The 23,579-nt window shown below is 41.4% G+C and overlaps 1 protein-coding gene across 2 annotated transcripts; it reads right to left on the minus strand.

Moving 5' to 3' along the window:
* Nucleotides 1–11,075: 11,075 nt before the first annotated feature.
* Nucleotides 11,076–12,649, minus strand: LOC131253867 (uncharacterized). Of its 2 annotated transcripts, none has more exons than XR_009175318.1 (3): nucleotides 12,399–12,645; nucleotides 11,528–11,614; nucleotides 11,076–11,179 (listed from the first exon to the last, which is right to left on the minus strand). XR_009175318.1 is itself a non-coding variant. In XM_058254994.1 (3 exons), exons 1-3 carry the CDS (start codon nucleotides 12,526–12,528, stop codon nucleotides 11,213–11,215), a joined length of 435 nt encoding a protein of 144 aa, XP_058110977.1. In that variant the 5' UTR covers nucleotides 12,529–12,649; the 3' UTR covers nucleotides 11,194–11,212. The 2 variants fall into 2 exon arrangements, 1 of the variants encoding a protein (XP_058110977.1); XM_058254994.1 differs by lacking the exon at nucleotides 11,076–11,179 and adding an exon at nucleotides 11,194–11,430 and having other exon boundaries at nucleotides 12,399–12,649.
* Nucleotides 12,650–23,579: the final 10,930 nt, after the last annotated feature.

The following is a 23,579-nucleotide window of genomic DNA, read 5'->3' on the forward strand; positions in this document are numbered from 1 at the left end:
TCAATGGCATAGAAACTTACTTCGATGGGATCGAAGACTACTCAATAATGTCGAGTAAATAAGTCGAACATGTCCAGCAAGGAATTCTTATTTTTTCTGATTTTCTTAATAGCATCAAAGGTACACGTCAATGGCATCGAAGACTATTCAATGACATCAACAGAGCTGTTAACTGCCTATTTTCTGATCGTTGAAAGACGAACTTCTTATAAAGGGCATTTTGTTCTTGGGCATTTATATAGATTTTTGATGCAATAGAAACTTAAGTGATTTCGTAATTATATCCCGCATCCTAAGCCTCTAAACTAAAGAGTTCTGAATCATCTTCTATGATATTAACACTTTAATGAGGATTTCGACCTCCACCTTGAAAATGTGCTTGAATCCTCCATTTTTTAAAAATTAGACACAACCTCTATAGGCATACCATTGTCTAAATCCTCTAGAAGACTCATCTAAATGAATCCCCTAGGAAATATAATTTTTTATTAATTGTAGGAGATTTAATCATTCTCTCATTACCTTGGTCACCTTAGAAGAGCACTACATATAAGGTGTTTAATCGTGGAACTGAAGTCTTAACAAAGTATCGACATCATGATCGAGGAAGCAAAATGGAGTTGATTGAAGCATGAAAGAGCATCGATTAAACTACCCAAGAAAACGATATAAAATGGGCTTAATTTGACAAGTTGTCAATTATAAATATTCGTATACTCCCTTTCCTTGTGTAGGATTGAATGTAAGAGTTTATAACTCAAAATTCGACTAGGTTCTTGTGTAGGATATTAGCAATTGTATAAGACCTAAATCTTAAATTCTTATTTATGACTTTGGCTCTTATGTTAGGCCTAAATCCTACGTTCTTGTGTAGGACCTTGGCTCTTGTGTAGGGCTTAAATCCTAGGTTCTTGTGTAGGACCTTAACTCTTGTATAGGGCTTAAATCCTAGGTTCTTATTTAGAATATTGGCTCTTGTGTAGAGCTTAAATCATAGGTTCTTGTATAAGACATTTGCTCTTGTGTAGGGCATAAATTAAGTCCTTGTGTAGGCTATCAAACAGGGATGTGTACGTGTTAGTCTCTATGAGAGCCTTTGGCAGGAGTAATGTAGGTCCTTAGACTATGACCATGATTGTTAGTTAGCGTACGGAAAACCAACTAAAGTATCTTGTGGAAGCCTTCGATGGGAGTATACATTAGCAGGTTCTTCCTTAGGATCGAGGTTTGTGGCTAGCCTATAAAAAATCACATAAAGTCTTTTACGGGAGTCATTCCTTATGTAGAATTGTAAATATTAGATGTTAACTTGATTTAAAATCTCCGATGGTGAAACAAGTACACTCATGGGTTGAGTGCGTCCGCGATAAGTGGAATAGAGAAAGCAAACTAATATACACGCTTGTGTTTGGAATTGTCATTTGTGCACTTGTTTAATTATGTTTATGTGATTGAATGTGTAATTATTTTTATGCATAATTAGATGAATGCTAGGACTTGATATTTAACACAACTCACACGTGCATATACACTATCATGTTATAAACTAGTTGTTTAATTGGCATATCATATATAGTATATATGATTGGACCCTCTATTGACTTGAAAGCTTTTGAGTTAATTGCTTTGCTTTGCTTAGTTTTCATATTATCTTAAGTAGGTAATTTGTAGTTTAAAAGATGAAATTTTTAATTAGTCCTGAGCAACCCTCCTCTAGAACATGGCCTCCATTCCATAGCTCCACCAAGCTTCCGCATGTGTAACCGGAGTAATCCCATTACACCAAAGGTGAATTTTCCATGGTGACAATGACCCCGCAATTGAAACCTTCTTAGGCCCCATCATAATGTTTATTTGTCATCCATCTTGCTCATAAGGTCATATAAATCGGGATGAAGGGAAAACATAATATCATCTTGATCTAAAACTCCTATGGCCCTCAAGAGGTTTTTAGTGGTAGGCATTCAATCCTTACTATTTCTTATGATGCGGTCTACCTGAGCTTTCAATCTACTTTATATTTGGACTCAACACTTAAAATGAATTTATTTATTTTTTAATGGATGGACAGTGTAAGACCCGTGTCCTAATCCGTACCATTCTGTTAGCTTCCGCGGTCCTTCCGGTCAAATTTCGGCAACCTTCGCACCGAATTCGGTGTTTGCGCACGATCCTAAGCCAGGTCCCGCGCACCGACGTCGGCTCGATCTGAAACTTATGTCTTGACGATCGCGTCGTCGCCGCGGTTCCAACGCCGTGACTTGCGCACCGAACCGATACCCAGGTAAGAAGATGCCGATCAGCGTTTATTCCGAAGAAACACCGCGCGTTGCGGATTTCGAGGGAATCTCTACACAATTAGTCCCTCTAATTAACCATAAATGCAACCATGCCTCAAAGTACTTCACCCATTCCCTCTTTTTTCAAAAGTCCACCATCTTTCCACCTCACCATTCCTCTTTTTCTCATTTTCAACTTTAACCATCCCTCTTCTCCACCAATTTCAAACTAAACCATACCTCTCATCACTCCTTTCTTACAACCATCACTCCACCCATCCCTCCACCCATTATTTCTATCTCTCCCTCTCATTCTCTAGCAAATTTTCCAAATCCCATGAGAAATTTCACTCATCCAACACTCCTCTCTCAACTTCAAGTGTGGCCCACCCTCTCATCTCCAATCTCAACCATTCATCCTTCATCAATCTCCATTAAAAGTGAAGGTAAGGAGCTAAGGAGTCCAAGGGAGCTAGGAGAAGGAAGATAAGGTGGGTGTTTTTCCATTAATTTAAATTTTAGGGCCCACTTGTTGGTGGGACCCATTTGGATGTATGTGATTTAATCAAGAGGGCCCATAGTGGCGGGGTTCCTCTATCTCACCGTGTATCTCTCTCTTTATCTCTCTCATTCTTTCCTTGTAATGGTGTGGATCCCACCGATAGGTGTTACATCTCCTCCGTCCATCTACATCAGACGGTGTGGCCCACTCTATTATAGGTGATGATCCGCACCCTCTACTATTGGGATGGGTCCAATGCATCTTTTTATATGTATATATATATATATATATATATATATATATATGTATGTTATATTTTATATAATATATGTATATAATATATAATATAATATGTACTTATATATATATACAATATAAGGTAAACATTAAATGTATATATATATATATATATATATTGGTGGGCCACATTCACGTGGGACCCACCACATTTTTTTTGGGAATATATACAAACCGTCCAGCGTCCCTGGACGCTGGACGTTGCAACAATGAACCTTTTAAAAAAAAAAAAGAGAAGAAAGGAGTGGTGGGCCACTCATGCAGGCCCCACCTTGATGTATATGTAAGATCCGAGCCGTCCATGTTGTTCCTCAACTCATTTTAGGCGTTGAGCCGAAAAATGAAGTTGATCCCATTTTCTGGCGGGCCGTACCATAGGAAACAGTGTCCCTACCTTCGGTTTACTCCCTAAGGCTCCGTACATCTGGAAAAGCTCAATATTGGACTCTATGGGTTGGTATCAAGCCACCGAGACCAATGGATGGAGTGGATCGTACTGAAGCGGGCCCCACCTAGGAAAAACCGCAAAAACGCTCTTTTTCAAAAAAAAAAAAGAAGAGAAGAAGGCCACTGGCAGAGCGCGCAGGCAGCGCCTGCGCTGGGCTGCCTGACGGACGGACGTGCTGGGGCTCACGGCCCCAGCTGTGGGCCCCACCTTGCCTCCTTTCGATGATCGACACTGTGTATTTGCTGGGTCTCCATGAACCAGCCGTCCATACCAAAAATCAGGCTCATACGAAACTCATGTGGACCACACCATTTAAAAACATGTAAAGACATGCCTAAACATATAAAATCGCTTGGTGGGGCCTACCTGAGTTTTGGATGTCGTTGAAACTTGGTCTGTACGGTCATTTAGATGGGACCCACACAATGGATGGGCTGGATTGTGAATCACATCTCGGTGGGCCCCAAAATATTAAAAAAAAAAAAAAAAAAAAAGACGCTGCTGCGTTTTACACCGGCGGGCGGCCAAGAGGCAGGGACCCACGGCTCCATCCGTGGGCCCCACCATGATGTATATTTTGTATCCACACCGTCCATTTGGTGGGCCACTATTTGACATGGACCCCCCCTCAAAAATCAGGCCAATCCAGCGCTCGGGCGGCCCACATCACAAGAAACAGTGTGAATTGAACTCTACCATTGAAACCCTTTCTGGGTCCACAGAAGTTTCAGATCAAGCTGAAAATTGTTGTTCCCCTCCTCCCTTGCCCGTGTGACCTTATGAATAAGTTGGATTTCAAATGAACATTTCAGTGGGCCTTACCCAAGGTCCAAGTGACCTTATGAATAGGTTGGATTTCAAATAAATATTATGGTGGGCCCTAGGCCCATGTGGTGGAGCCATATTGATGTATTTCTGGCCGTTGGGGAGGCCCACCTTGATATATATATAAGGCCCATGAGGTTAGGCCCATTCAACGTATTGGTGGCCCGATGTCGAGGCCCACTCTGATATATATAAGGGCCATGTTACGAGACCCATTGTGAAGTTTTCAAAGGCTCATGGGTTATGGCCCATTGCAATGTACATAAGGCCCACTAATGCGGCCCACTTGACTTATATAAGGCCCATATAAGATGGCCCATTTGATGTATCTCTGAGCACTATGGGTCGAGGCCCAATGAGATGTATATTAGTCCATTGCAATGTGTGATTTCCTATGGTTTGTGTAATGGTGCTTTATGGCGGGCTAAGCCTTGGGAACAATGTTGGTTTGACGTCCACATTGTAAGGACAATGTTGGTTAAATGTCCGCATTGTCACACTCCTTAAGGCCACTGATAGGTTCATACTTATACTCTGCAGTCCGACTAGGCCCATTTCTGTGATACGCAGAGCCCATCCCTATATGCATGTTTAGTATAGATCCATGGTTCATTATCATTCGCAACATATGTATGCCTGAAGTGAGGAGTGACCGATCATAGCATATGCCTTCGGGCGGACTGCTTATGGGCTCCCTGATAGGCGGAGTTGCCCCATATAAGTGCATGGTACATACAGACTGTTGCATGACGATAATGTGACTCATGCACTTGATTTTGTGTTATTATAGTTAAAATATGCCATAGCTACATCAGGGCCATTGAATCCACAGATACATCGTGGATGGCAGGATTGGAGACCGAAAATATTTGATTCTAGCATACGGGCACCATAGATGTCCCTGGGTGAAAATCCCGAAACCCGATGGTACCCGAGGATGACTCCACTGGCGAGACCGCGGGGATATATGAGCGCACGAGGGCCGAACACCAGGAGTCCGCGTCTCCCACTGTGTCGTGGTCGGTTGGAAAGGGGTGTGGCCTTACACGCACGAGGGTAGGGGGCAATACTCGGCAGAGTTTGACCAGCTCGCGAATGGGTCCGCTATCGACGTGCTTGGATAGGTATTGGCGACTATTGGTCGGGCGGATAGTGAGGTTTCTTACGCTCATTTGGGTATGCGGCTAGGAGAGCGGCAGTGCCATTTGGAGTGTATTGAACCCTGATGATTATCCAAAAAACAGTACTGATACATGTTGAGAATTGGCATGCTTGAGTTGCATCTCGCATCGCATGGCGTGTATGGCCGATAGCATTCATATCTTGCACCGCATAGCCTTGGTACGGCTGATTGCATTCATGTGCTCATCACCATGTTTCCGCATCACTCTGACCTTGCATTTTGAGCACGTTTATATTGCGCACATACTTACACCACCCTCTAAGCTTTCCATAAGCTTATGCACGATTGATGCGTGCAGGTGACGCCAGGACGCAGTCGCAGCCATAGTCTCGCCGTAGTTAGACCGTGCAGACGAGCTTCTGGAGTTTTGTTTCTTTTATCACATTGTATTTTCCTTTTCTATCGCATTGTACTCAAAAGTTTTTGATCTTAGTGGATTTTGTGGTGGTGTTCTTGTGGTTATTGTTTGTGGGTTATACTTTTGTTATGCTCATTATGAATCAGACTGATGACTTGAAATCCTCCTTGTAGTATTCCAGGATCGGAACCTGGTGAATGGGTGCCGGGATCCGAAAATGGGGTTCTACGGAGGCTGTCGGCGCCGGATTCGGCGATCGGGAATTTTGTGAGCCCGGTTTCCGAGTTCGGGGCGTGACAGACAGCGTATTATATAAAACACATATATAACGTGGACCCCATGTAGCCCTAACAAGACCGTCCATCTCTAAGTAGATCCTAGTGTGGCAGTACACAATCCCAACCCTTATGAAAAACACTTTTCAAAAGAGACACGTACCCAAGCCTAAATAAAATAAGCTTCACACATGCGCAAGAGTAGAGCCGTTTCATAAATCTCTCAACACCTCAGCATTTATTCCAACAAAAAAGTGTCCTTGAATCAGGGGTTGGAATGGTTCAACAAATCTGAAATTCCCAATGGTAAGCTAAACACAGTAGTTTGAACAAATATTTAGTAATATTTACTTTTGAGTCAACATACGCCACGTGTATAATTTCTGAGTGCCAGCATATCAAGCATCACAAGCTAACAGAGTATCAAATAACTCCCCTAATGTATAAAGTTGGTGCACTGGATAATCCTAAAAATTCAATTTGAAGACATGACCTTGCATGAAAAGGATCATAGGCAAGGTTTAAAAAATCACATCAATTGCATAATCCGTAAAATTCAATTTGAAAGCATGCGATGCGTTAGCTACAACATTAAGGGTCAATTATTTTTTAATTGTCCATTTTGAAAGCCATTACAAGATGCATGAACTGCCTGATTGGTGTGATTTTTGGATAGTGACCTTTCATCAGTGGGGCCCGCAAGATGGACGGGCTGGATTTATGACTGTATCTATGTTGCAGTGTCTTAATCCGAAGTTCTCATATGCACCTCTTTCATTTTTTTTTTCAGTTAGTAGTCATCATCAAATCCTTATAAGCCAATATCTAATTCAAATTGACTTTTATAATAAAGAGAATCGACATCTACACCCACCCTAATTAATTTCCATACAACCACTTTCCACTATTTGAACTTAAATGGTATAGAAATGAACAGACTTGAAAATAAATTTTATTTTATTTTCTGAAAAAATAAAAGTCAACAATTCATTTTTCAGGGGGTGAAATGACCAAAATGCCCTTTTATATATTTTTTTCCTTGTAAATGTAGTGGGGTCTGACTAAATATATTAGGGCCCACATGGTGTGAGTATGACTAAAGGTGCGATGATCAGAAGTACCAAAAATCAGGTCAGCCAATTATTGTGTGGGCTACACATGAACTTGCAGACTTCTGAGTGGTGTAGATTGTTTTTTATTGCATGACCCACTTGATGATTTGAATTTTACCATGTGAAACGGAAGCGGATTTTGCATTGAGTAACTAAGTAAGCTAAGGCTACTGAGTAAACTCTGTGGAGCCCACCGTGATATATGTATTTTATCCACTCCGTTCATCCAATTTATCAGATAATTTTAGGGCTTGAATACAAAAATGAAGCAAATACAAAACTCAAGTCGACCACACCACAGAAAACAGTGTGAATTGAATGTATACAGTTGAAAATTTCTTAAGGGCCACAGAAGTTTTGGATTACCCCTCGTCCATGTCTATGTGATCTTATGAATAGGTTAGATGGTAAATAAACATCAATTTGTGCCCTACAAAGGTTTCAATGGTGGAAATAATTGTTCCCATTGTTCCGTGATCAACTTGAGCTTCGGATATGCTTCAATTTTGGGCTCAACATCTGAATTGATCTGGAAAATCAGATGAACAGCGTGGATAAATCACATACATTCACACTGGGCCCAATAGAGTTTACTCAACACAGTGAAATCCTAGTGAGTAACTCAGTACGCAATCCTAGTGAGTAACTCAGTACGCAATATGAAATGATCTGGAAAATTGGGGCAAGATATCTGTTGCTGTAATGACCCGGAAAATTTTGTGCCAAGACCCGAGTACTACCTCTATTTTCCTTAGAAGCTATTTGTGGGTTACTTAGTGCTAAACTCGATTGCTTGTGAAATTAGCATCAATCACTTTAAATTTGATCTGCATGACTCAAAACCTGTAGAATAGTTAGCGCTATGTTACTCTGAAATCTGGGATTCAACGCTAAATCCAGTTGCTCCTGGGAATTTTTAGAAGCTTTGGATCGGACCTGGACCGCGCATCGAAAGTCCGATGGCGATGATCTTAGGCAGTTATGGTCACCATGTTGGACTTGGCCATCACCTCAAAAATCAAGTCCAGATGATGTTCTGGGTCGATTTAATTGAGTCCGGAGTGAAGAGTGTGAAAACGGTGAGACATTAAATGTGATTTTATGAAATCTGAGTCGTGTCGCTTGCACGACGATTTTAAGCAATCTGACCGTTGGATTCTAACCCAATTTCACCCTCTGATAAGGGAAGATGGCCCAGGCAGGTCATAGTGCTTGTGGACCTGATCGAGATTCGGTGACCGTTGAATTAAGTGTGGTCCGCCACGGCTGATCTGTAAAGCCGATCGGTACGAAAACTCAGTCTGACCTAGATCCATGGTCAGTGAGCTTAAGTCTGACCGTACGCGAAAAAAGGGCCACCAGAAGTGTTCCGTTGGATCGAGAGAGGTTTGTTTTGGTTATAACCTAAGTATACCTTGGTCCTGGGGTTATTTTCATCAATGTTAGGTCTATATATAGACCTTAAAACCCTCACTCGCTTTTCCATACGAATTTCCTAACCCTAGCTAAGAAAGAGAGAGGAAAAGAGAGAGATAGTGAGAGAGAAGTTGGTGAATCATCTTAGATTCTTTCCAGTTACTCTACATCCTTAAACCATTACTTTTGAATCATTATTTCAGCGATTCTAAGTTCATCTTTGGGTAAGTTAACCTAACCCTAATCTGTTTTAGAACTTAGAATAGTTTATGTGTTATTGTAGCTCATTTCTATTCTTGCCTTAGGTTATCTTGTCGCCGTTGACGAAGACGTATCGTCTGAATCAGTTCGGTGTGTTTTTTCTGGTTTAAGGTGCAGACTATATTCGTATAGGTTATGGTTTTCAAGGCTTTCAATGCCAGCTAATGGTTTATTCTTGTATGGATGAGATTTCACATGCCAAATGCTATGTTTATTTTGCGTTCCTGATATGCATGTGTTGTATTGAGATTTGTGTATTCTATTATATGTAGGAAGTACCGTATACGTATAAAATATGAACATGTGTTTGCCATAATTATTTGTTGTGAATTTATGCTTAATGTATGTGTGTCAACTCCTTGGCAAAAGGAATTGTCCAAATGTGTGTATTCCAACATACGTCATGTATGTTGACCTATGTATTCTAAGTGTTTGTAGAAATGTCTGAATGGTCTAAATTATAACATATTATCCTAATTGCGGGCGTTGAGAAGTGATCCTCAACACTCCTATTAGTGTGTATAATTGCCTATATGTGAGTCACATTCTTTGTTGTTTAATTTCAAGTATCACTTATGCTCCAATCCATGTTAAGTTGATATTCTGCAAATGCTCATATACTACATGATTTGAGTTGTTGTTTCATTACTATTTTAACTTGTTGATATGAATATCTGTTATAATGGAATGTGTTGGGACTATGGAATAGTCCAGGAAATCGGTAATCGGCCTTGAGTTCGTGGCTGAGGTTGCTTTCGCTACGTAGGACGTGATTTGACGAACTCGAGTCGTATTAGAGCTGTCGGCAGTGGTTTGGCCACACAGAGTGTTTGCGTACTCTATGTCGTTCAACCCAACATGCGCTCGTGCTAGTCGAGTTCGTCAAGTAACCCGATTGTCCGATGTATGTTCACCATGTGTGGACGCTATTGTATGAATCTAGGGTACCAAACTTACCGATGAAATCCCGTTAACCATTGTACCTGGATCCACTAAGACTCATGAGCCGGACATGGTGGTATGGGACACCGTGGTCGAGTTGTCGGCCTACGCTGGGGTGACGAGCCTCCCCGTAGTGACCAGTGAGCAACCAAACTCGTAAGCCGATTATGGTGGTATGGGACACTATATTCGTGCTGTCGACCTACATTGATTGGTGACGAACCCTTTGTAGTGACCTCGAGCATACCTGGATACCACATTGAGGTGAATAGCCTTATTGTAGTAATGAAGGTATGATAGGCGTGCATTGATTGGTGACGAGCCCTTTGCAACGACCTAAAACCATATGATCGTATGAGATTGTCTAGGACTGAGGACCCTAGAATGGATCACTGTTTGAAAATTGATATGAGGAAGGTACCTTAGCTTCCCAATCCTGCTGTATGAAAAGGACTAATAACGGCTTGGTAATCATGTTCATGCACCGCATTGCATGTACCTGGAAGAGGTGGAGCACTTGAGGTGATGTCATGCGTAACGTAAGACGCTGAGGGTGTACAGGCAAGGGCACGCATCATTCTACATACATCCTTGTACTAACAAGAGTAATTAGGACATGTTTGATTGTTCTACTTTATCATTACTGCTTGATTGAATTGATAACATATTAACCTTTACTTTATTGTTCCATTGAGTTGATCACTCACTCCCACGTTCTGGGACGGTGTTTAAACACCCACCAGACTCTGTCTTAGATGCAGATATTGATGCGACCCCTGAGGCAGAGCAGGAGTTCGAGGATGATGAGGCTGCAGTTTCTTTCATGCAGTTTTTAGGTGGGTTCTTGTGAGCCATGTCCTGATGTGCGGGGATTCTGAATTTTCTTCTGGGAACAGATAATGTCTTTTAATGCTTGTATTTTTTATAGCAACATTTATAATATGACCTGGTATGTATACGTATTTCAGGGACTTACACATGTACACTTATGTTTCTTTAAGTCTTCCGCTTGCGTCTTTCACTTATCCCTGAATTATGTTTGCAGTTTGGCTTAATCTATTCCATGGTTTATGTACTCATACAGACAACATACATCCATCATTAAATATGTTGCATAAGTGATGTTTTGAAACTCGAGAGCTGAGTTATGCTCGACCCCCGAATTTCAGGGCGTTACAGTTGCCCTGGCTGTTGATGGTGGGATTTGCACTTCCGCCAATCGCATACATCTCCCAGTGAGTGTAGTCATTGTTCACCACATGGAAATACCCGTGCCTACACCTGAATTTGTTTTCACAAAGAAAGAAATTCGTTTCAAATCACTCCATTTTTCTGGAAAAGGAAACTCTCAAACAAGAGGTGAAATGCAGATGGATGTGTGTAGGGAAAGGAAGGAGAGTAGAATTGAGAGTTGGAAGTGCTGGAAAGGAAACCCAAAAGGAGGATCCGATTATGAATGAGAAAACAGACAAGATGTGGATTACAGTACATTCTCACTGACCCGGATTTGCTTAACGTGGAAGTTGTGGGACCTAACCCCAACAAAAAACAAGAAGCATGACAGTTTCAAGCTTGTCAGACAATGATAAACAAAGATGAGAAGAATAAGAATCAGAACAAGCTAATTACCTGTTGAATACGAGCTCTTTTTTAAAATATTTGATCTTCGTATACAGAAACTAACTGAGCAAAATGCTCTACCCTCTCCAATATTACCTGGACATGTTGAATTCCCTAGCATTAGGAAGTGTGGGTTGTAGGTGTAGCCAACCCGCAATTAAGGATATGAGATCCGAAAAGAAAGCAGATCTATCAGCAAGAATCGGATCAAAATCCAACAAAATCTCTCAGAATCGAGAGACATAAGCTGGATTCATATTAAAATAGATTAAGCACTAAAAATTGAGAAGAAGAAAAATCCATAAGTGGAAAAAAAAAAAAAGAAAAAAAGGGAAAGAGCTCATTGTCTTTTGAGGATCTGATGATTGGAGAGAGAGAGAGAGAGAGAGGGGTCGTAGATCTGACGAAGACGAGAGAAATATTGGAGAAGACATAGAGAAGAGCTAGGGTTCGGTTTGGTGAGGAGCTGATATCGTTGTATATGCCCCTTGTTTATCTAGCCTGCACGGAAATCAGCAATGGATGAGCAGATTTCGCAGCAGAGAACAAAGTTTTGCTCTCAGATCGAACACCAAACCCTAATCGCTGATATTGCAATGCAGAAACTACTCAAATCTAGCAAATGAGCTAGAAACGACAGGATTTTCCACTTCCTGAGCAAGATTTCAGTGAAAACAGCAAAAAAAAAAAAAAAAGATTAAAATTAAAATTAAAAAAAATTAAAAAAAAAACTCCTCAGATCTAACCAAAAAATGTAAAAAATGGATTTTGAATGGCCAAATGGAGAAAACGCACGAAAATGAGAGATTTCTGCCCCGATCTCTGATTTTCGAGAGGATTTCAGTTGAGAAATCAGTAGAAAAAAAGAGAGAACTAGTACCTGAAATCGGCGAAGAGATTGCTGGTGTGGAGGACAGAATTGACGTTTCTAGGCATTGTAAAGGATCGAATTGCAGAAGTTGAACGTGATTTCGATCTGTTTTCCTTTCAGAGCTTGGGGATTTTGACATATAGAATTGCAGAAGTAAAACGCGATTTCACTCTGTTTTCCTTTCGGAGCTTAGGGATTTTGAGAGAGAGCTCTACTTCGAGCTTTCAAGTTCCAAGATAAATAAAAGCCACAGAGATGATATACTGGATCCGTAAGAAACAGAACATGGTATACTTGTCTCTCTACGGTACACGTGGCAGGCAATGCGGAAATCAGGTCTGTTCATTTGTAGGGCCCAAAAATGAGATTTGGATCTATTTCATTTTTGGGTTCTTGCACTAAAATTAATTCTTAATTTTGTCAATTTTACAAAAATTCTCAAAAAGAAAAAAATCAAGATTCTTATTTTATTTTTTTTAATTCTAAATTTTTTCAAGATTATAAATTTGTTGAAATTTATCAAAAAATTTAAAATTCTCAGTTTTTTCAAAATTATCAAAAAATAAAAAAAATAATAAAAAATCAATTCTTAATAGTTTTAGAAATTCTTAATTTTTTTCAGAATTTTCAATTATTTGAAATTTCTCAATTTTTTAATATTTTCCAATTTCTTTTGAAATTCTCAAATTCAAAATTCTTATTTTTTTTTCAAAAATTTTCAAAATTCTGAATTTTTAAAAAAATCTCAATTTTAAAGAAAAAAAAAATCATACTTTTTCATAATTATCATTTTTTTATTCTTAATTTTTTAAAAGTTCTCAAATTTTAAAAAAATTCTTAGTTCTTAGAAAATTCAAAATTCAAATTTTTTTCAAAACTCTCAATTTTTTTTCAAAATTCTCAATTTTTTCACAATTGTCAAAAATTTTAAAAATTATTAATTCTTTCATTCTCAATTTTTTTCAATATTCTTAAATGTAGACTTTTAGCCTCGGTTCCTATGCAATAGAGGCTAAAAAGTAGACTTTTGGCCTCGGTTACTATGTAACTAAAGCAAAAATGTAGACCTTTGGCTTCGGTTCCAATGCAACTGGGTCGCCTCGATTCCTGTGGAATTGAGGCTAAAATGTAGACCTTTCGCCTCGGTTCCTGTGGAACTGAGGCTAAAAAGTAGACTTTTCACCTTGGTTCCTATGCAACTGAGGCTAAAAAGTAGACCTTTCGCCTCGGTTCCTATGCAACTGAGGCTAAAAAGTAGCCATTTCACCTCGGTTCCTATGCAACTAAGGCTAAAAAGTAGACCTTTTGCCTCGGCTCCTATGCAACTGAGGCTAAAAAGTAGACCTTTCGCCTCGGTTACCATGCAACTGAGGCTAAAAAGTAGACTTTTAGCCTCAGTTCCCTAGCAACTAAGGCTAAAAAGTAGCACTTTCGCCTCGGTTCCCATGCAACCGAGGCTAAAAAGTAGACCTTTTGCCTCGGTTCATATACAACTGAGGTTAAAAAGTAAACCTTTCGCCTTGGTTACTATGCAACTGAGGCTAAAAATTAGACCTTTCACCTTGCTTACTATGCAACTAATGCTAAAAAGTAGACTTTTAGCCTTAGTTCCTTAGCAACTGAAGCGAAAAATGAACTTTTAGCCTCAATTCCTTGGCAACCGCAGGTAAAAAAATACATTTAGCCTCCATTTTTTCAACCGAGGCTAAAGCCTCCTTTTCTTGTAGTGGTTGGATGTCCTACTTGAACAATAATCCGTCCAAGTAGGATTCTATAGGGTCCAATGTGATGGATGGGTTTTATTGTCTATCCATTTTTCTAGATCATTTTAGAATATGAGCACCAAAATGTGGCAGATCCATAGTTCATTTGGGCCACACCGTAGGATGCAGCCGCAGCGATGATAATGACACCCCCTTTGAAACCTTTCCAGGGGCCACCGTGATGTTTCTTTATTGCCATCCAACCTATTCTGCTATTCATAAGGTCATATACACCAAGAAGAAGTGAAAATAGAAATATCAGCTTGATTCAAAACTTATGTGGCTCCCATGAAGTTTTTAATGGTAGATGTTCAATTCCCACTGTGGTCCACTCAGACATTGGATCCACCTTATTTTTGGACTCCAGCCCTGAAATGATATGGAAAAATGGATAGACAGTGTGGATAAAATCCATACATCATGGTGGGCCCATGGAACCCTGCCTAGACGGATTATGGTCAAGGTGGGGGCAGGACGCAATCCACTTTCATCCTACGCACACCACATCGGAGACCTAATGGACGGCCCAGATCAGTCTTTTGGACTGTACAAGTGTCCCCACACAACCAGGAGCACCATAACTTATGGTGCTCTGAGAGCACTGGACCATTTCTTTAAAAAAATATGCATGCATGCTCTAGCTATGATTGTCGTCTCCCCACGTCACTCATTCCTTAGAATATTCCTCTAAATACATGCAATTAGATGTATCCAAACCACACCATCAAACAAATAAAAGAGCCCAAATCAGTTCGTTCTCTTTAGTAGTTGACCCTTGCTTTAGTTAAATGAGATCGTGGGTCAGGTGGTTTTGGTCCACCTTAAGTGGATATAACCTATTCAAAAGCATATAATAATCACATCCAATATTAGAAAACATACAAAATCAGGTAAGGGTATTTTGCTCTTTTCATTAACCACTTTTTCTAAGAGAATTGATCACCTACAATCAAGGGCACCACAGCTTGTGGTACCCTACCGTCTATCCTGCCAGCGTGTCAGTTGGGTAGGGCATCTGAACCATTAGAAGGGTAGGCCCCACCATGGAGACCACCTATGTGAAAAATCAGGCTGATCCGCATACAATGGTTACAACTCTATGTCAAGTCAGATCATTGGTTGTCCATTGATTCCAGAGGCTAAGCCCAGATGATGATCAACTGACACCGTTTTGTGCCAGGTGATGTACATGGTGGGGGCTGCCGCTTTCATGGTATTGATTGGGAGAGTGCATTCATGAGGCCGGGGAAACACGGACTTCAGTGAAGCGTGACTGTGGGGCCCACCTTGATGTATGTGTTGTATATCTACGCCGTCCATCCGTTTTTTCAGATCATTATATAACATGCATCCAAAAATGAAGCAGATTCAAGTCTCATATGGACCACACCACAGGAAACAGTGGCTATTAAATGCCCACCACTAAAAACTTCCTAGGACCAAACGCAATGTTTATTTTTCATCCAACCTGTTGATAAGGTCAAACAGACCTGGATGAAGGGAAAACACAAATCCTAGCATGATCCAAAACTTTTGTGGGCCACAAAAAGTTTTAACTGTGGGCATTCACTCACTAATGTTTCATGTGGTGTGGTCCACCTGAGATTTTGATCTCTTCACTTTTGGGCTCATGCCGTAAAAATGAGCGGGAAAAACAGATGTACGGCGTGGATATATAACACGTACATCAAGGTGGGCCCCACGATCATGAAAGTCAATGTTTCCGCGGCCTCATGAATCCGCTCTACCTTGCGGGTGGTGATGACGATTGGAAAAGAAAAAATTAGCACGGTAGACGCTTACTTTTTATGCCTTTTTTGTTTTGAACGGCTGAAAACTTATGTTACCAAAGTAGATTTTTCAGGTACAGAAATAGAATTTTGGATAAAAATATCCCTAATTTTCAGGTAAAAGTAACTGAAAAGGTAGGGGTATTTTCATTTTGATTGGATTGTCAATATGGGTAAAGGTCTAGTTTGGTAAGGTAAGTTTTGTTCGGATCGAAAAAAAGAATGTGAATGGAAGGTCGAGTCTACGGTAAAAAATTACCCGAAAAATTTGGGACCAATTTAGTAGTCCTCTGGACACCTTAATGTGTAGTTCCTCAAATCCCACGACATTACGTGGCCACCGTCAGTGACGTAGCCATTTATTTGGTAAGTGTCTTTGGCATCAATCCCTCTAGCCTTAGAATTACCTAATGTCATGGAAGAATGAAAATATTAAAAAATAAAAGAAGAGGGAGAAAATTTTTGACACTCTGATTGATGATACACATAAAAATTACATCACATTTCATACAAATTATTATGGAAAAATCAAGTTGGTCTATCACACAGGAAGAGCTAGAGTTATCTACAAATGCCATGCCTCTTAACTAGATAGACTCTAATTTGAGATGACCGAAGTTTGAGCAAAAATGCTATCATCACAGGATGATCAGTTCCTCTAACTCAGAGGTGAGCCGTTGAGATGAGTTGTCCAGGTACAGATCTCAGTAGGAGAAAACTCGCCTCACTAGGAATGTCTATAATGCAAAAAAGGGACACATGGGGGAGGAGCTCGAGCCCCAAGCTCAGTGGTAGAGTTGTACATGAGTCGAGTTATCTCAGTCAGATCACTCAACTCAACTCGGAAAAACTCGACTCACCTCAGCTCGAAATTGGATTCGAACCGAGTTAAGCTCATTTTTGGAGCTCGAAAAACTTTTGAGCCGAGTTCGAGCTTGACTCGACTCGAATAAAACCTCAACTCGAATCGACTCAAATCGAATCAGCGCGGTGACTCAATTATGTTGATATTGATGTTGCTCGCCGAGTGTTTGATGAAATGACTCAACGAAGTGTTGTTTTAGGGTGCATGCATTCTCCGTGGGAACAACTGGTGACGAGGAAGGAATGGATACAAAAAAAAAAAAAAGCCTTTACATTATAAAATTACCCTCATATCTTGATTTTGATTTTGCTAGTCGAGTGTTTGATGAAATACCAATAAAAAGTTGTTATTGTTTTGCATTCTTTGAGAAATTGAAGATGCATTCTCTGTGTTTGAGAAAATGTCGCACATGCCCGAACTCGGCTCGAACTGGCTCGAGCTGTTGACTGAATTGAGTCGAGCTAGCTAGAAAGACTCGAGGACCAAGTCGAGTTCAAGTTGGGGTTAGCTACTGGACGAGCCAAGCTAAGCTATGCCAAGCTCGACTTGTGTACAGCTTTACTTCCCATCACCCCGAGCTGACTAAGTCAACCACCGTCGAAGGCGGTACGAGGAACCCAAAGGGGATCTCGCCTCATACTCGAAAGAGGAGGACGCCGGCCTTATCTCAACCAAAGATTATACCAGGAGAGGTAGGCTTGACGACATCTTCAGAGGCAAATTCTCATTAGAACATGGGCTCTACCGCATATCATATTGATGCACCATTATTTCGAAACCTATATATACAACCAGCCTAAACCAGAAAAAGGGGGGAAGGTAAGATCTAAATTAACCCTAATTTACATCGTTGAGATTATCACCTACAGGCCTAACTTAGGCATTGAAGGGTCCATAATCGACCACCGGTACCCCTCATTATCCATATCTTTCCTATTATTTGCAGGTCCATCAGAGGACACGGTTCTACATTAATCATATCTGTTGGCCAAAATTCGGTGACAACATATTGGAGTCGTATATGGGAATTGACAAAATTGTATTCTCACCATTTCAGCTTAAAGTAACCCCAATGCTTTCCCCCCTAAGTCAACAGATTAACCAAAATCCAGCTCTCATTCTATCCAGCTCAACCCTAACTAGAGCCCTCCTCTTTCACGGTTGAGGACGCGATTAAACATCTTAGCAAAAAGGGGAAAAAAGAAGAAGAAGAAGAAGAAGAAGAAGTCAAGGTGCATGAAGATTCAGCTAGGAGAACTACTGACCAAACATAAAGCTACCGAGCTAATGGACTTACCACCTGGAGTAAGGTCGAACTAACGCAAGAGCTTGGCAGTGACCAACCTCCTGTAGTCTTGCTGCTCGGCAGGTGGCGATCAAGCGACCCTAACATGTTGTAGAAGATGGTCAAGCAGGCCGGATTGTAACCTGGGAAAAGCTGCAAAGAAATAGCATGACATCAATATCAATGTCACACCCCAAACTCAAAAACCGGGCTCACAAAATTTCCGATCGCCGAATCCGGGGCTAACAGCCTCCGTAGTACCTCATTCTCGGATCCCGACACTCGTATGTTAGATTCCGATCCTGGGATCCTATAAGGAGGATTTTCGGTATGAATTTTTTTTTGTAATGGAGCATAACCACAAGCATAACCAAGTCACAAAACTATATCAAAAACTTTAAGTGCAATGCGGGAAGGGAAATACAAAGTGATCAAAAGCTCCAAAACAATCTAATGTGCGCTCCTGCCTCAGCGCTGCTGCGATCCAATGCCACCTGCAAGCAACAGTCATGCATAAGCTTACAAAAGCTTAGAAGGTGTGTAAGTGTGTGCGCAAGGCAAGCGCTAAGTATACAATATTAGAGTAATGCAAAAATATGCGATAAGTCCATGAATGCTATTAGTTATACCAAAGCTATATGATGCAAGGCATGAATGCTATCGGTCATACCAAGGCCATGCGATGCGAGGCCTATGTAGCCAAATGTCATATGTGAAATGCAAAGCAAGCATGTCAGTCCTCATCAAGTATACATATCAGTATAGTTCCTCTCTGAGATATCACCGGGGTCTAGTACATTCCCCGCTGACTGCCGCCTCCCTAGCCGCACAGTCTAGCGAGTGGAAGAGACCTCACTATCCGCCTGACCAGTAGTCTGCCAATACATACTTGGCTCATCGACAACAGACTCATTTGCGAGCTGGTCAAACTCAGCCTAGCTTATAGCCCCCTCACTCGGACGGATAAGGTCACACCCCCTTCCAATCGACCACGACACAGTGAAAGACGCTGCCTACTGGTATTCGGCACTTGGGCGCTCGAGTATCCACTCAGTTTAGATGTTGGAGCATCTCCTGGTACCAAAAAGTATCTGGGACTTTCACCCAAGGACATCTTAAGTGTCCACAGTGCTAGAACCAAGTATTTTCGGTATCCGATACTGTCATCCACGATGTGTCTGTGGAGCCACGACCCTGATGTCGCTAGGGCATACAATGATCAAGTTACATATATGCGAGATGCATGAGTCACACTGTACAATCATACAGCAATCTCGCGCATGTCACGCAATCATGTGGGGCACTCTGTCTCATAAAGAGTCCCGTAAATGTCTCAACCCAACGGCTAATGCTATGATCAAACATTCCTCATATCAAGCACACATATGATGTGTATGGCATGAATCATGGAGCTATACTAAGTATGTTATAAAGTGATGAACTGTCCTTACAATGAAGATGGGCCTAGATGGCTTACACGCAACAAGTACGGGCCTATCAATGGGCCCTATGGAGAGTTATAATACGGACATTTAACCAACATTATTCTTACAATATAGACGTCAAACCAACATTGCTCCCAAGGCATGGCCCGCCATAAAACATCGTTCCACAAACCATGGGAATCACACATTACAATGGACCTTAAAGACATCCCATTGGGCCTCGACCCATGGGCCTTAGATATATCAAAAGGGCCGCATCACATGAGCCTTATATTGATCAAGTGGGCCGCACCAATGGGTCTTATGTACATTGCAATGGGCCATAACCCATGGGCCTTGAATACATCACAACGGGCCTCATAACATGGGCCTTACATTCATATCAAGGTAGGCCTCAACAACGGCCTCATAAACATCAAGGTGGCCTCAACAATGGGCCATAATATGACAAGTGGGCCACATCACATGGGCCATATGTATATCAAATGGGCCACACAAATTGGGCGTCATGCATATCAAATGGGTCATACCCAAAGATAAGTGGTGATAATGATTTTCACCATTAAAATTCCCAAGGCCCACAATAACATTTATTTCCCATCCAATCTGATTATAAGGTCACAATGACCTGAAAGGGGTTTTAATGTAGACATCAAACCCACTGATTTCTATAGTGTGGTCCACCTAATCTTAGATCTGCCTTATTTTTTGTCTCAAGCCTTAAAATGGGCTTTCAAAATGGTTGGACAGCTTGGATGCAACACTGTTCACTCCCCAAGTATAGGGTTGTGATGTAGTAATAAACTCGGTAAGACCGAGGTCGAATCCCAAGGGACTGATACCTGTACGTTATCTGAAACTAAGTAGAACTAGAACTAGACTAAGATGTAATCTAAATCAAATAGAATTTAAGAAATAATTGTGGAATAATTATCTAAAACTTGAGAGAAATCAGAGATAAGAAACTAGGGATTCAGAGGATCCATTTGTAGAGATCAGGGAAATCTTTATGCCTGCTTCAAAAATCATGGAACTTAAACTGAACTTCCTCTGATATAATTTTTAAAGAGATGAAAGATATATGAATTAGAATGGATTTCATCACCAAACCATGCCCAGGAGACAAAGTCAACAACAGAATTAAACTAATTACCAACCAATCAGATGATTATGAAGGTTAGGAAGGATACCGCCATCCAACCATGCCCAGGAGACGATGGCGAACAACAGGGCTTCCTGACGTCATAATCAGAATAAGGAAAAAGAAATACTCAAAGCCATTGCAAACCCATTGTAATTTCAGTCACAACAGGCCATTAAAAACTACAAATATTCCCCTAATAAAATTAAATCAAAAATCCCTTCATTCTAAACAAAAAGCATACACATACAATCTCCCATCACTCTACAAGCTTCACCTCTTAGCCCTAGCTAAGAGGTTTAGCCGACCATGATTGGCTGAATCAAAAAATAAACAAAAAGAAGAAGAAAAGAAAAAAAAAAAAACAAAACAAATACTTTACTTCTTCCTTGTGATGCACGTCCAACCAAGCACCCCCCTAAAACCCCTCCGCTTCCTCTTGCTGATCTCTCTCCTTATAGCAAGTCTGGGATAGTGATTGCGTCCGTGGAAGGCGTCCGTTCACGAGCAGGAAGCGGCGAAGAAAATCCTGTTGTTGCTCTGATTTTACGCAAGAAGTGCTTGCGTTTGACCCGCGTTTGGTGTGGTTTGGCCAACCACTTTGACGATCTAACCTCTTGGGTGTGGTTAGATTAGACCCTGCACAGGATTAGACTGTCTGGATCATGCATCCGACCACCACCATGGACGCACAATGGCCCGAGAAAGCCGGGCGGCGTCCGATTTTCACGGACGTTAGCAACAGAGCATGCGCTGATGCGTGGTGGGGCCCACTGTACTGCTGGTTTGAGAAATCCATGTCGTCCATTGGGTTTGCAGTCGAATTTCGATGCAGAAAGAGAGGATTTTTACTTCCGATACTGCGGCCCACTAACTCCGTTCTTCAGCCGTCCGACCGGCGTTTGGACTCCCTGTACATGCATTGCTTTGCGAAAATCGGACCGTAGATCAGTGTGCGGTCGGTTTGACCTCCTGATCACATTGAACGATGTGGATCATCAAAATGCACGCTGATATTGGCCCACCTGATGTTGCTCACAAAGCCCTGTTGTGAATCAGCGTCCGCTGTTTCCTTTTTAAAGACGGACGCTGACCTGCTGACCGACTGTTGTGACGGTGTTTCCTTTTTAAAGACGAACAGCCGCTGTTTCCTTTTTAAAGACGGACGCTGATTCACAACCGATGTGGATCATGTTAACTTTTACTGTATAGTTCCACTAAGTTGATCACTCACTCCCACATTCTGGGACGGTGTTTCAACACCAACCAGACCCTGTCTTAGATGCAGATATTGACGCGACCCCTGAGGCAGAGCAGGATTACGAGGATGATGAGGACGCGTTTTCGTTTATGCAGTTCTCAGGCGGGTTCATGTGAGTCATGTCCTGATGTGCGGGGATTCTGGGTTTTCATTGTAATTGTACTAGATGATGTCATTTGATACTTGTATTTTTTGAAAGCAACACTTGTTATTATGACTTGGCATATATACGTATCTCAGGGACTTGCACATGTACACATATATTGTAACATCCCGGATTTTCACTGTTTTAGATTTTCAAAAAATCCTTGAAAATTTTTCTATTAATTAACTTATAATATCACTTAATGACCATTAACACTCAATGTTAGTTTATACAAGGGTGTACCAGTAAAGAACCGCACAAGTCCGATTAATCAGCCGTAGAAAGCCAATGAATCCGCCCGATCACTTGAACATCAGGTATAGTGTAACGTCCCACCCAACCAGAACAGTGTACTGAGGCGTCCACGTATGATTTGCCGCAGGACTGTTCGTTTAAACTACTCATGGTTTGGTGCTACAACTAAATTAAGTTAGGATTAGCCCATTAGAGTAGACCAGTCGGGTTTGATTGGGCCAAGTGCAGGCCATCAAGCCAAATGGCCATTTACACTTGCTAGCAGCTCGTGCGGGCTATACCGCAACATGGGAAGGTCAGAAAATTATAAAAATTTAGAAAACCATAGATCTCACTGGGCTTGTGGTCCATCGCGGGCCACGAACCCAGTGGACACCCAGAACTGAATTATCCAAGCCGTTCTCGCAGCACTTGCCAAATGCAACTCACCCAAGGCCATTATGGAAATCTGGCACTTGTCAATGAAGCGGGGATTCCAGGTGTATTAGCTGTCGGATTTCTTCCAAATTTACGGTAAAGGTTTAATGTATTTGTCTATGCTCGCCCACAAAATTTGGGTCCCGATCATAGCACAGTGACCGTTGATCACGAATCGAACCCGTGCGACCAAACCCCATATCCGATCGTTCTCAAATTTTGCATGGCCCTTCATCGGGCCATGAAGCACCTATCCTATAAGTTTCATGGCAAGTGGGCCACCAGAACTGCCCCGATTCTCCAAACAAACTCTAGACCGCTCGTTGGTGGGCCACTAGTTCCAAAACTATAGAATAATGTCCATCTTACTGGGCTTGACGCACATCGCGGGAGTCGAACCGGGGTACTGTCCAGAACCACTCAACTTAAGCCGAAGGACGAGTGCATGAGAAGTGCAAATACCCTAAAGGAAGGAGTTGGAACTTAAGTGAATTAAGTCGTCCACTCTTATGCAAAGTTGAGGATTTCGAACCGTCGGTTTACGACTAAACTTCACACGTGGAGTGAGGATATTTCTCTACTCATATCCGTATAGTCGCGGCCCCGATCGATGGTCGGTGACCGTTGAACTGAATTCTGATCATACCCGTCGATCGACGCATCCAAATGACAGGCCGTTCGTGTCTACATGTAAATCATCGCTAGGGTCAATTATCCAACGGTGGGTGTCAACTCCTACACCCCGTAATAGCCCCCAAAATGGTAGAAAAATACCCCCTAGGGCTAGTATGGTAAAAACCCATCCCTTAGGGCCATTTACACC

The sequence above is a fragment of the Magnolia sinica genome, chromosome 8, assembly GCF_029962835.1.
Source record: "Magnolia sinica isolate HGM2019 chromosome 8, MsV1, whole genome shotgun sequence".
NCBI classification, from domain to species: domain Eukaryota; kingdom Viridiplantae; phylum Streptophyta; class Magnoliopsida; order Magnoliales; family Magnoliaceae; genus Magnolia; species Magnolia sinica.